General features: G+C 42.2%; 1 protein-coding gene across 2 annotated transcripts in view; it reads right to left on the bottom strand.

The window, feature by feature from the left end:
* LOC118846267 (mitochondrial amidoxime-reducing component 1-like) overlaps positions 1-11,147 on the bottom strand; it is a 44,074-nt gene extending 32,927 nt beyond the window's left edge. For both annotated transcript variants that reach the window (XM_036754599.1, XM_036754598.1), the window contains exons 1-3: positions 10,682-11,147; positions 6,018-6,191; positions 77-239 (exon numbers count right to left, since the gene is read on the bottom strand). In XM_036754599.1, the coding sequence (XP_036610494.1) occupies positions 77-239; positions 6,018-6,191; positions 10,682-10,998 (654 nt within the window). In that variant the 5' untranslated portion in view covers positions 10,999-11,147. The remainder of the gene's footprint in view (positions 1-76; positions 240-6,017; positions 6,192-10,681) is intronic.
* Positions 11,148-12,869: the final 1,722 nt, after the last annotated feature.

The raw sequence follows: 12,869 nt of genomic DNA, 5'->3' as shown, positions 1-12,869 counted from the left end.
CACCATTCACCTCAAGAACCTAGAAAAAAATAATTTACAAATTGACGTATCAAAAGAAAAATCATTCTCATCTAACCTTATCTGTAGACCGGAAATAATGCACCATTTGTTTGCAATTTCTTGGCTGCATCTGAGGCTCAAAATGCACCAGCCGATAGGACTGAGTCTTCAAAAAGCTGGTAATCCATTGGGCTGCCTCATCACCACAATCTCTTCCTTCAATCTCAAAGCTGTGAACTCTACAGGAGGCAACAGAAGGGAAAAGTTATAATTCGGAACTCAGAACACATGAGATATTGAACAAAGATGTATTCTCTATTATTACTATTAGTTTCCTCTGCCCCCAAAATAGTAACTTCGTACTCCAAAGACAGATCAAGTAGGGGTTCAGACGCCCTGAGTTTTAATCCTGGCTTTGACAAGTCACACTACACAGGAAACATTTTATGCTTCATTTTCCTAATATATAAAATGAGAGGTGATAACCAACAAGTATTTATTAAGCACCTATTATGTGCTAGAAATTGCATTGGGTATTCTTTCTTCTACCTCCACAACATCTCTTGCAAGCATACCCTTCTCCCCATTCATATGGTCATCACTCTGGTTCACACTTTCATCACCTCTAGCCTGGTTGATTATAATAGCCTCCTTTATGGTCTTCCCGCCTCCCAGTCTTTTCTCGCTATAATCCACCATCCACATACCTGCCAAAGCGATATTCTTAAAGCACAGGACTGACCATGTCATTCCCTGCCTCAGAAAATTCCAGTGGCTCTTGGGAAAAATCAAAATTCTATGTTTAGTATTTAAAGCCTTTTCGCAATCCAGATCTGACCTAATTTTCCAGACTTACCACATACTACTCTCCCTCATGCACTTTACATTCCAGCCAAATGGGCCTTCTTGCTGTTGTTCAAACTTACCATTCCATCTCCTCTCTCCACTCCTTGGAACAGCGGTCCCCCATACCTAACATGCACTCCCTCTTTGTCTAAGGCTCTCAGAACCTCTACTTTCCTTCAGGGCTTAGCTCTAGTGCTGCCTTCTACCCAAGGCCCATCCCGATGCACAACCCATACCCCTGCCAATTGCTAAGGCCACTCTCCAGAAAATGCTTTGTATCAGCCTGGGGTCTATGTTTTATTTACTTCTGTCTACATGTCTCCCTACAGAAGAACATAAGCTCCTTGAGGGCAAAGACTTTCAAATTGTCTGTATCCTCAGTGTCTAATTAGTTGTACCTGGTACAAAGTAGAGATTGAATTGTTGAATTAATAGAGGTAGGGAGATTCCCTACTGGGAATCATCTACACCAAACGTCAAAAATTCAGGCTTAGCCCACAGCACTCCTGCAGCCTGAACCGAATTGGAATATACTCAGGAAAAAATTTAACAAAATAAATAAAAATACAATAAAACATAGATAACGTTAATGCGTGGTTCTCTAAGTTAATATGTGGCCCAAAGGGTTCCTTACATATGCTTTATTGCCTCCGTCCCACCTTTCTATTTGAATTTGACACCACTGGATAAAATTACAAATCCAGACCAAAATAAAAATGTCACTCAAGGCACTTAAAATACAAAGATTGAAAAACATCAAATTATATATGCCTTCCAGGAATTTACCCTTTAAACAGGGAGAGAGGGATGTGAAATACATAAATACAGTATTTTATTATCCTCTACTTTCAGGGTTCAAGTCCCTTGTGAACAGCCTTCTCCGACTGTTGCTGTTCAGTCATTTTCAGTCATATCTGACTCTTCATGACATCATTTGGGGTTTTCTGGGCAGAGACACTGGAGTGGTTTGCCTTTTCCTTCTCCAGCCCATTTTACAGATGAGGAAACAGAGGCAAAGAGAGTGAAGTGACTTGCCCAAGATCACACAGCTAGGAAGTGTCTGAGGCCACATTTGAACTCAGGATGATGAGTCTTCCTGACTCCAGGCCTGGCACTCTAATCACTGTGCCACCTAGCTACCCCATATCCTTCCCTGATCCACCCACTTAAAAGTGTCCTCTCTCCCTCAATTTTCTCTAGGCCCCTTTGTCTAAATCTATCCTTTTTCCCCATCACATCCTATCTTGCATTATACCTATCTTCACACCACATACCACAAGAGAACATTTTCCTTGTGGGGGATTCCAAAAAGACTTTAGGAACAGAAGGAAACCTAAAGGCTTCAAAACCTTTCAAAACTGCACTTTCAAAACCGTCTCCAGAGTTAGACCAGATCCTAGGATCATAAGTGAAAAGCAGAAAGAGATTTCAAAAGTCATCCGGTCCAGCTCCCTCATAATACAATCGAGGAAACTGAGTATAAGGCAAGCTAAGCGATTTGCCCAAGTCCGCAAAGACAGTAAGCAATCAGAAGAGAGAGCCGAACCCCAGTCCTCTGACTGGAGACAACACTCTTCCCACTGTACCACACAATCAAGCTCTCATTGCACGCTAGTCACACCTTGTTTGGATGTGTCAAATGCTTAATCGGTAAATCAACAAGCATTTGTTAAGCGCCTCCAAGTCCCTGGTACTTTGCTTGGCTCTTGGGATACAAAGACAAAAAATGAAACTATCCTTGCTCTCAAAGAGCTTGCATGATGAAAGGTGCTCTCTCCTTCCCCCTCTGCCCCAACCTACCACTACACACACACACACACACACACACACACCACACCACACCACACATACACACACACACACTTTATTCACCAAAATAACTTTTGTCTATTTCAATAGGTGGATAGATAGATAGATAGATGAATAAATAAATAAAACTTCCCACCAAAGAACTAGGACTACTAGGTAACACAGTGACTGGAGTGATAGACCTGGACCTGGAGCCAGGAAGACTCATCTTCCTGAGTTCAAATTTAGCCTGAAATACTTACTAGCTATGTGACCCTGGGCAAGTCACTTAACCTCATTTGCCTCAGTTTCCTCATCTATAAAATGAGCTGGAGAAGGAAATGGCAAACCACTCCAGTACCTCTGGCAAGAAAACCATTCTAAATGGGGTCACAAAAATTGGACACAGCTAAAAACCGACTCAACAACACCACCAAAGAGTAAAGAATCACCAGCACTGCAAATGTTCCAAAGAGTGAACTATAAGCCATTCCAAAGGAAGAGTTCCCAGAATGTTTGTGATGGAATCATTTCATAGCCTCCTAAGAAAACTAATCTAAAGGTTACTCTTTTGGAGGTACAAGATCCAGTGTGTTCAATCCAGTAGCAAATTACCTTCTAATCACACCTTCTACAGTTCCCCTCATTCCTCTCCCCTGCACTCTACCATGGCAGTCTTTAGAAGCCAGCTATCACTATCTTGGGCAATGAAATATCAACCTATTAATGAACATTAATTGGCAGCTTCATTTTGGGGAGAAAGAAGATTTGGGAGAATAGGGAGGGAATCAGAGTAGTTTAAGAAGAGGGGTGATAATGCAATGTAGAGATGTTAGCTGATAATCGCCTTAGCAGGATTTATGTTTATCTTAAGTCAATTGTGGGGGAGGGGACCAGGGTAGAGAGACATAAGAATTTCTAGTCCCTCCACTTGCTAATGGTTTCCATAGTAACCATTCTATAAGAATGTATTTTTATACACACATACTAAACTAAGTTTGATGAACAGAAATGGCTCTTCTCATCCCATCCCAAGTGGAATGAATCAGATGAAGATTCAATCAGGGAACCACAGAATCTCAGAGTCAAAGTGGGAAACTTCAGAAGACATTTGGTACAACCCATCCCAAAACATCCCTGACAAATGGTCATCCAATTTCTTCTTGAATATCCCTCATATGAGATGCTGAGGTACTCATTACCCAAGTCATAATCAGGATTCCAGGGAAATCACTACCTCCATACCACAACTAGACAACTGTGATCATTAGGAAGTTTTTCAACTAATGAAACTTCCCAAACAGAAGGAATAGATGACACTAAGTCTGCAAATAAAGCCAAGAGTACAAAAAACACCTGGACCTGGGCCAACTGGAATACAGAAAATGGACATAGATTCATTCTGTCTCCTCAATTACAACCATCTCTATTGTCTTCTGTCCTAGTCTGGCTGTGTTGTTGGAGATCTACGCTCCATTGACAATACATAATATAAATAAAATATAAATTTAACAAATATAAATAAATAAAATAAATATAAAATATAAATAAAATATATAATATACACATGATGATAATCATAATAATAATAGCAGCTAACCTTTATATAGTGTTTTAAGGTTTGCCACATGCTTCACATACCTTTTCCCATTTGACCACATGATTCAGGAGAAGGCATGGTTAGACAGTTTGTTTAAAAAAAAGATCTGAAAGGCTTAATGGATTGCAAACTGAATGTGAGTCAGCAATGTTATGTGGCAGCCCCCCAAAAAGGCTATTGCAGTCTTAGGCTGTGTTAAGAAAGGCATAACTTCAAGAATAAGCAGGCTACAGTATATCTGTACCTAGCCCCAGTTAGACCACATTTGGGATATTATGTTCACTTCCTGGTGTCACGGTTTAAGAAGTCCATTGATAAGCTGGAGAATATCCAGAGGACAAACCAGGATGGCAAAGAGTCTGAATTCATGCCTTCTGAATCATGAGTTGAAGGAACTAGGTATGTGTAGGATGGAGAAGAGAACACCCAGGAGGAATATAATCAGTGCGTTCCAGTATGTGGAAGGCTGTCAGGTGGAAGAGGGATTAGTTTTGTTTGGTCCTAGAAGGCAAAACCAAGAGCCATGGGTAGAAGTTGCAAAGAAGAAACATAGTAAAGAACTTCTAAATCAGAGCTGGCCCATAATGGAAGAAGGAAACAGCAAACTACTCCAGCATCTTTGCCAAGAAAATCCCAAAATGGGGTCCCAAAGAGTCAGACACAACTGAAAAAACTGAACAAAATAACAGAATGAATAGCATTGATAGGTGGTGGACTTACCTTCACTGGAGATCTTTGAGCAGAGGTTTGCTGACCATTTGTCAGGCATATCATAGGAGGGATTCCAAGTTGGACCAGATGGCCACTGAAGTCCCTTCCTACATTCAAATTCAATGATTCTATGATCGTCACAATAACCTTACGAGATAGATATTATTTTACAAATGAGGAAACTGAGGCTGAAAAAGATTAAATGACTTGCCTAGGATCAAAATGTTAATATGCATCTGAAGCAGGTTTTCCTACCTCCAAGCTGAGTACTCTATTAATTGTACCCAAGATCCCAAACCCGACACATAGTTCCCACCACCAAAAGTTTGACCTAAAAATCAAATTTTAGTTTGGAACTTAGGCCTCCACTTCTTTTTGGTAGCAAAGACATGATTGTGGGACAAAAATAACTAGAAAGCAATATTGCCTTTGGAATTTCCAAATAAGGACACAAAGAGTAGTGGAGCAAAGCCAGAAGTGACCCTGACTTCATGAAGAATACCCAGAAGCTCTATAAATTAACTAGAAATCTTTAGGAAATTGTGTGTGGGTTCTGGTTACAAATCCTTTACAGGAGGATGGTGTTACCCGTTGAGAGCAAACTCAACCTTTGTCCAAAGCACTTGTGTGCTGACAAAGATTCTTACTTTTAACGTTTGGCTATTTATAAATGTTTAACCTTTCAGGCCAAAAGGTTTACATGAGACCATGTAGAACCAAGAAAATTTTCTGTATGAAGGGATTACTGAAGGTCAAATTTCATTAAAACAGCTCCAAAGGAACTTCTGTGACTAAACTAAGATTTTTTGGGGGAGGGGGAGAGGTAATACTGCTTCAACAAGCTAGTAACCTCAGCTTTCCAAATCTTTAGAATCTATAAAAATTGTTTTGTGGTATGTTATTTTTGTACCTTTTACCTATACCTGGCAATTATTTTGTGTTTCTTCTCCTGCATACTATAGGTGTTTCAAAAGTTCTTCAATGAGCTGTCTTTCCTAAAATTTCTAATTTATTAAACTCATACAAAATAAATTCCCCAAAGAAAGAATATTAAAATTACCTCCCACCTCACCTGCACTTCCACACCACATTTGTGGTGGGTGCTTTGATGGGCAAAATCAAGTCTTGGGTGTAGGCTGCACTGAGGATCAGAGAGTCATTTTCACAGGATAGGGAAATTAGCACCAGGCGGGGCTCCTGTCGAGCCGTGACCATGTTCCCTTCTTCATTGATGATGAGCCAAAACCTGCCATTATCAGAGCACAGCAACAGGAGGAACAGTGTGATAATCAGAGCACAACAGCACAGTGCCCTGAAACTACAGTTCATGGAGAAAGACAGGGAGAGGGAGAAGGGGAGGGGGAGAGAATATGGCACCACACAGCAATGCTGAATTTATCTCTTAGATTTCAAGGTCCAATGGTTACCCAGTAAATGGATACATAGCTATAAAGCCCTATGAGTTGCTTGAGGTTATGGAAACTCAAAAGTAGCATTGAGTGATAGTATGTAACAGTGGGGGAGAGAGCCACTCTTGGGAGTTAGAAAGACCTGTGTTCGTGTCCTATTTTTGATATATACTAGATGTACAAGCATGGGGAAAGGACTTAAGCCCTCAGTTCCCCACAGTAAACTCTAAAACAATAAGTTACAGGTAAAGTGATCTGTGTGTGATCTTCCTGAAGTCAGGAAGACTCATCTTCTAAGTTCAAATCTGGCCTCAGACACTTACTAGCTATGTGACTCCGGGCAAGTCACTCAACCCTGTTTGCCTCAGTTCCTCACCTGTAAAATGAGCTGGAGATAGAAACAGCAAACCACTCCAGCGTCTTTGCCAGGAAAACCTTAAATGGGGGTCACAAAGATTTGGACACAAGTGAAATGAGTGAGCAACAACAATGGGACCTGTATTGGTGGAGGGAGGTTTCACACTGAAAGTTCCCTCTAGTGATGTGATCAGCTCGGGATCTCAGACCCACCTAACAATGGTGTGATAGAAAATGGTGTGAGAGACAAAGGTCCAAGCATGGATCAATTTATTAACTAGGTTGTTATTGTTGTTTGGGCACATCTGACTCTTCCTGACCCCACGGACTATAGTACACCAATACTGCCCATGGAGTTTTCTTGGCAAAGATATCAGAGTGGTTTGCCATTTCCTTCTCCAGTGGATTAAGGTAAACAGAGATTAAGTGACCTTCCCAGGGTCACACAGCTAGTAAGTGTTAGAAGCACTATTTGTACTCAGGTCTTCCTGACTCCAGGTCCAGCATTCCATCTACTGGGCCATCTGCATTAGCTTGGTTAGCGATAACCAGTAAACTGGGTCTATGGCCTCTCAATAACCAAAGACCTCGAGTGAAGGAGGGCAGGGTCTTTTCTGGTGATTAACAGGATGACAGAGCAAAATCCAAGCAACACAGATGTGTCTGAGCAACATAAGTGTTCTGATTGGCCAGAAAGTAAAGACTCTCTGACATCAGCTTGACATTACAATTGTTTGGACCTCTCCTTAACCACAGACAACATATGTGTTTCAGGTCACAAGACAAAGGTAAAAGAATCCCTATTGGTAGACATTTCAAGGAAGAGATGGAATAAGTGTCATCTCAGCTCCTTCCCATTATGTCCTTGAGAGATGAGATCAGTTCTCAGGTGATAGGAGCAGTCCTCAAGCAATGGGTTTAGTTTGCAGATGATGGGAGTTGTTACAATAGTTTAAATTGACGAGAGTTAACCTTTTAGATTTATCTAGTCTCTCTGGGTGGTGGGTGAAGTTACAAGGGTAAGAAACAGTGAAGGGGAATATTAAATCTAGCTTGGTTAAGTCTTAACAAAATAGAATTAAAAATATTTTTTTCAATTTCACAACCACAAGGATAACAACAAAAGCCTGATCATTTCCAAATATAACCTAAGGAAATGATATTTTTAATTCACAGAGAACTTTGGTGGGTACTTCCTGTAATGAAGCCTTACATTAATTTTCTTTTATTATCTACAGCATGAAATAGTGGATAATGTGTTGAACCTCGAGTCTAGAAGAATCTAGTTCAGATCATTTTTCTGAGGCTCGGTAGCCATTTGACCATGGGCCAACCCATACGTTGGAGCATAAGCACCTGCCTATGACTTATCTACTACATAAAGAGTTTCCACTTGAAAGTTTCCATCTTTTCTCTAAATAAAGACCATGGAATAAGGCATATTAGTCTATTTTTAAAAAGTCAATTTATAGATGTGAGAAATTAATAAGTCAAGTTCACAATTCAATACAAGCACCTTATCCCACTTACCTATTTTGAATTGCAAATTCAGTGAGTCTATTACTCTATTAAATAAAAAGGCATTGCTATTCTTCGGGGGCAGCTAAGCGGCACAGTAGATAGAGCACCAGGTCTGGAGTCAGGAAGACCTGAGTTCAAAGCTGGCCTTAGATACTTACTAGCTATGTGACCCTGGACAAGTCTCTTAATCCTGTCAGCCTCAATTTTCTCTATACAATGAGCTGGAGAAGGATGTGGCAAACCATTCCAGTACCTCTCCCAAGAAAACCCCAAATGGGGTCCTGGAGATTAAGACAGAACTGAAATGACTGAACAACAACAGCTATTCTTGAGGGGCATTTGAGACCAAGGACTCCTAGCTTTGGAAAAAGGAGAGCAGAGAGCAGAAAGTGAGTCAGGGCATTTTCACGGAAAATACAAATTGCACATTTGGAATCTGTAGGGACACACTCCTGATAAGAATATGAAGAAGTAATTTGGATGAAAATACCCCCCATCCATTGTTTAGAGTGATATTGGTGCAGTACTACCATTCACACCATGCTCATGTGAAGAAACATGGCCAATATATTCAGAACCCTTAAAGACAGATCTTATACCATTCTCAGAAAAGTCAAAGGATATAATCCTGTCCCTAACTCTCTCCATCCTAACCCTCCCTACCCCCAATAAAATATTTACTAGTGTCATTTGAATGTTTTGGTTCTTATAGATAGCCAAGACAAACAAATATGATCAATGGATCCTGGAAGGAACCTTAAATATCATTTAATTCATCCCCTAATTTTATAGTTGAGGAAACTGAATCCCAGAGGAATGAACTAGATTGCTCAAGATCATACAAGCAGTAAAATTATAGTCTCATGATTGGAAACCAAGTCCTCTGACTTGAAATCCAAAACACTGCTTCCACTGCATCATACCAACCTCCTGGAATCAATCATTATTCAAGTTCTGCAATCTCATTTTCCAGAGCAGATTATCTTTCCTTCTTCCCCTTGCTGCTCACCTTTCACATCTTTCATTCCTCCATTGGTCAAAGGAATGGGAAGGGTGGAAGAGGAAGGGAGTAGAACCCAAGCTCTCCATTTTCCTATTTCTTCCAAAGATGGAAGGGAGATTGAAAATAATGGTTGGATCTACAAACTTGTCGTTACCCCAAGTTTCATGAAATGCAGGAGCCCTGAAGTTAATTATGGACTTAACTAACCAGAATGGGTTCTTTCTAGTCCTCAAACATGGAATCTCTATTCAAGGGTAATTGGATTTTAAAATGCAGGTAGCTGTCTAGCAGTGTCCAAAATAGGACTCCTGGAAAGTGGCATCAATATAGTTTTTCCCCAATAGAATGTAAGTTCCTTATGGGAAGGAATTGCTTTGATTTTTTTTAATTATTATTACTTTTCATCCCTGGCATTGATGACAGATGGAAGGGCCCTTGGGAGCCAAATCCAGCCTCTTTAGTTTACAGATGAAGAAAATGAGGCCCAAAGAGGTTAATGACTTGGTCAAGGTTACACAGCCAATAAGTGTCTGAGATAATATTCTCACTTCCTAACAAAGCCCAATACTCTGTCTACTGTGACATTAAATAAATGTTTGTTGACTGATTGATTAGGGCAGCTAGGTGATAGCAATGGATAGAGTAGTGAAGTCTGGAGGACCTGAGTTCAAATCTGACCTCAGACACTAGGTGTATGCCCCTGGGCAAGTCACTTAGCTCTGTTTGCCTCAGTTTCTCAGCTGTAAAATGAGCTGAAGAGGGAAATGGCAAACCATTCCAGTTTGCCAAGAAAATTCTTAATGGAGTCACAGAGTCAGAGACAACTGAACAGCAGATTTATTGGTTGGTTTCATTGAGCTAGGGGTGCTGGGGGTATGGGGTAGGAAGAGTGGTCTGCTTTCAGTCTTCTAGTGTTCACTTTCACCTGAGTCTAGCATTATTATTCATCATTGCATGGAGCTCCCTACACAAGGGCTCCGCTCGTATAGGGTATTAGAACAACACAGATGCCCAACTTAACCTCTGGAGAGTTGCTTAGGGCAACGAAGGCCAATTAAGCGGCTTGCCCACTGTCACCCCTCTCCCTAGTGATTGTGAAAGACATAACTTGAACCCCAGGTCTTCTGGACTCCAAGACTGGCTGGTCCTCTAACCAGTGTTCCACAGTGCCTATAGGATGCTCTGAGGGCTGAGATGATTTTTCAGTTTCCAACTGCTCAGTAAATATATCACAAAATTGAATTTACCATCATTCGGACACACGAAGTGTTGTGATTGTGAGCCACAATTCCTCAGCAACTACACTGGGAGACAGTGAAAACAGCCAGCAAACAGAAGACTAGGTCAAAATGTATTTCTGCATTTTGCATATTAATGTGGCAGCCTATCCATCCCCGCCCACTCCCGACCCCAGGGACTGAAGCTGTGCCCAGAGCGGGATGGTACCTGTCCCTCAGGTGGCCCCTGCGCAGCCCCAACTCGGTGCATTCAGCCTCGTTCACGGGCACCCCTTTGCAGGACTTGATGGGGTAGATCCAGAGCTGTGCCACGGTGCCCACCTGCTGCAGCTGCCGCCGCCGCCGCCGCCATCGCCGGCCCCTAGTGCTCCAGGCGGCGGCCCCCAGCGCCGCGGCGACTGCCAGTCCCAGCGCGGCAGCCCCGAGCCAGGCAGCCCTGGACTGCGCCGAGGCTGGGAGCTCAAGGCGGAAGCGGAGCTCGGCGAGGCTGAGCCCAGAGAGGGCAGACGAAGCTGCGGCGCCCATGACTACAGAGAGAAAGGCCAAGACTGCGCGCTGTCGAACGGCAGCGGAGCAGAGGGGAGCGCGGACAGCTCGTGGGGCCCCGCACCGACGGGAGAGAGCTAGGAGCTGGAGCTCTAGGCTCGGCCACCGTCCTGGACCTCGGTGGGAGGCGCGGGTCCTGGCCCGACGCCCCGAGTGGGAGGGGAGAACCCTGTACCCTTTGCACTCCTGCTCTAAGCAGCTGGAGCTCTTCCCCTGGGACAGAAATATCTGGCATTCTCCAGGGAGGGGGAGGGTTTGGTGTGAAGGCTCCCATCAGCTCTGATCTATCCTGCCTTCCCTTCCTTACCTGTGGCTAACAAATGATCCCTGTCTCACCTTGACTTTTTCTTTTTAAAAATTAAATTTTATTCTATTTTGAACACCAAAGAGAACGGGCATTTCTATATACCTAGAAGAGAAAAAGTGCTGTATTTAAAACTATCTCTATCAAGTATACCAATGGTATCAAACTCACGGAAAAATAAGGGGCTACTGACCTGCACGCAAGGATCCCTGGGGGCTGCATATTAACTTAGTTTTAAAAACATAATGTTATCTATGTTTTTTTTTATTTATTTTGTTGTTTTTCCCAATTACACTTTAATCCTGTTGGAGCAGTGTTCAGGAGAGTTGCCAGCTGTTTGACACCTCTGATGTACATTATACATTAGAGACCTGCAGTTCATTATAAAATCCTCATGTACATTGTATAGTTAGCTTGTCTCTTTAAGTGTATAAGGACAGTCTGAAGCTCTAAAGATATTCTGCTTGTCTGGCCTTCCTTCTGTTCCTTTTGCTTTAACAGGGCCATACTTCAATGACCTTCCTTTCCTTTTTCTTTTTCTATCCTGACCCTAACCCCTTTTGCCCTTCCACCCATCCCCACTAGAAAATAAAAAGAAAAAAAAAGCAAAAAACCCTGTTACAAGTATACGTTTGTCAAGCAAAACAAATTCCCACATTGGCCGTTTCTAAATGTTATCTCTATCTGCACCTTGATCTATTTACTACTCTGTCAAGAGATGGGCTCATGTTGTGTATTGTGGAGTCAATGGCTGATCATTTCGTTATGGATCCGAAGTCCCACTGACTTCGTTTCTACTGGCAAATTCATAAAGATATTTATTTATTGCTTGAAAATATGAGAGTTTAGAGAGGGACCAGCAAGAATTGGAGTTTTAAAACCAGGCATCAGACACCTCCACATAAGAAATGTACTCAGCTCTGGGTGGCCCTGCAGATCCTGAACTCTGCAGCATCTTCATTAGCTTCAGGTTAGACTCTACTGAGTTAAATTTAAAGGGAAACCCAGGACTAAATAAGGAAGAGGTTATCAGAAAGAAGGAAGCCACAGAAGGAAAGAGATGGCACCAATAGTCCACAAAAAAAAAAGTGTTTCTCTACTCTGCCTCCAGTATTGAGTATAGTGCAGAATGTTGGAGTGTAAGTGGCAATTATTTCTGTTCTGGCCAAAAACTCTGAGGGTCTTCCCTCAGACTGATTCTTTTGTGAAGGCAAACTAGGCCATCTTTTGCCTCAATTCTTGCCTAGCCTTTAATCACCGAATGGGTGTTGTCTCAGACAAATGGAGACCTGGAAAAAACCTTAGCTTAAAAAAGCCAAGGTCTCCCTCTGCGTCCTGGGCCATCGCCAGTCAGCCTGACCTATGTCCTACTACTGGACTCAGATGACTGGAGGAGAGAGTGAGGCTGATGACTTTGCACACTTCTGCCTCGCTTAAATTCAATTTGCCTGCAAGTCAAGACCTCTCCCTCCTGACGTCACTGGTCCTCTTCAAGAACCAAGGACAAACAAACAACAACAAAGCACAGCAGTGTTCTACCACATTT

Source organism: Trichosurus vulpecula, chromosome 4, assembly GCF_011100635.1.
Source record: "Trichosurus vulpecula isolate mTriVul1 chromosome 4, mTriVul1.pri, whole genome shotgun sequence".
Lineage (NCBI taxonomy): Eukaryota > Metazoa > Chordata > Mammalia > Diprotodontia > Phalangeridae > Trichosurus > Trichosurus vulpecula.
The sequence above is the reverse complement of the archived record's forward strand: the minus strand, read 5'-3'. Positions and strand labels throughout refer to the sequence as shown.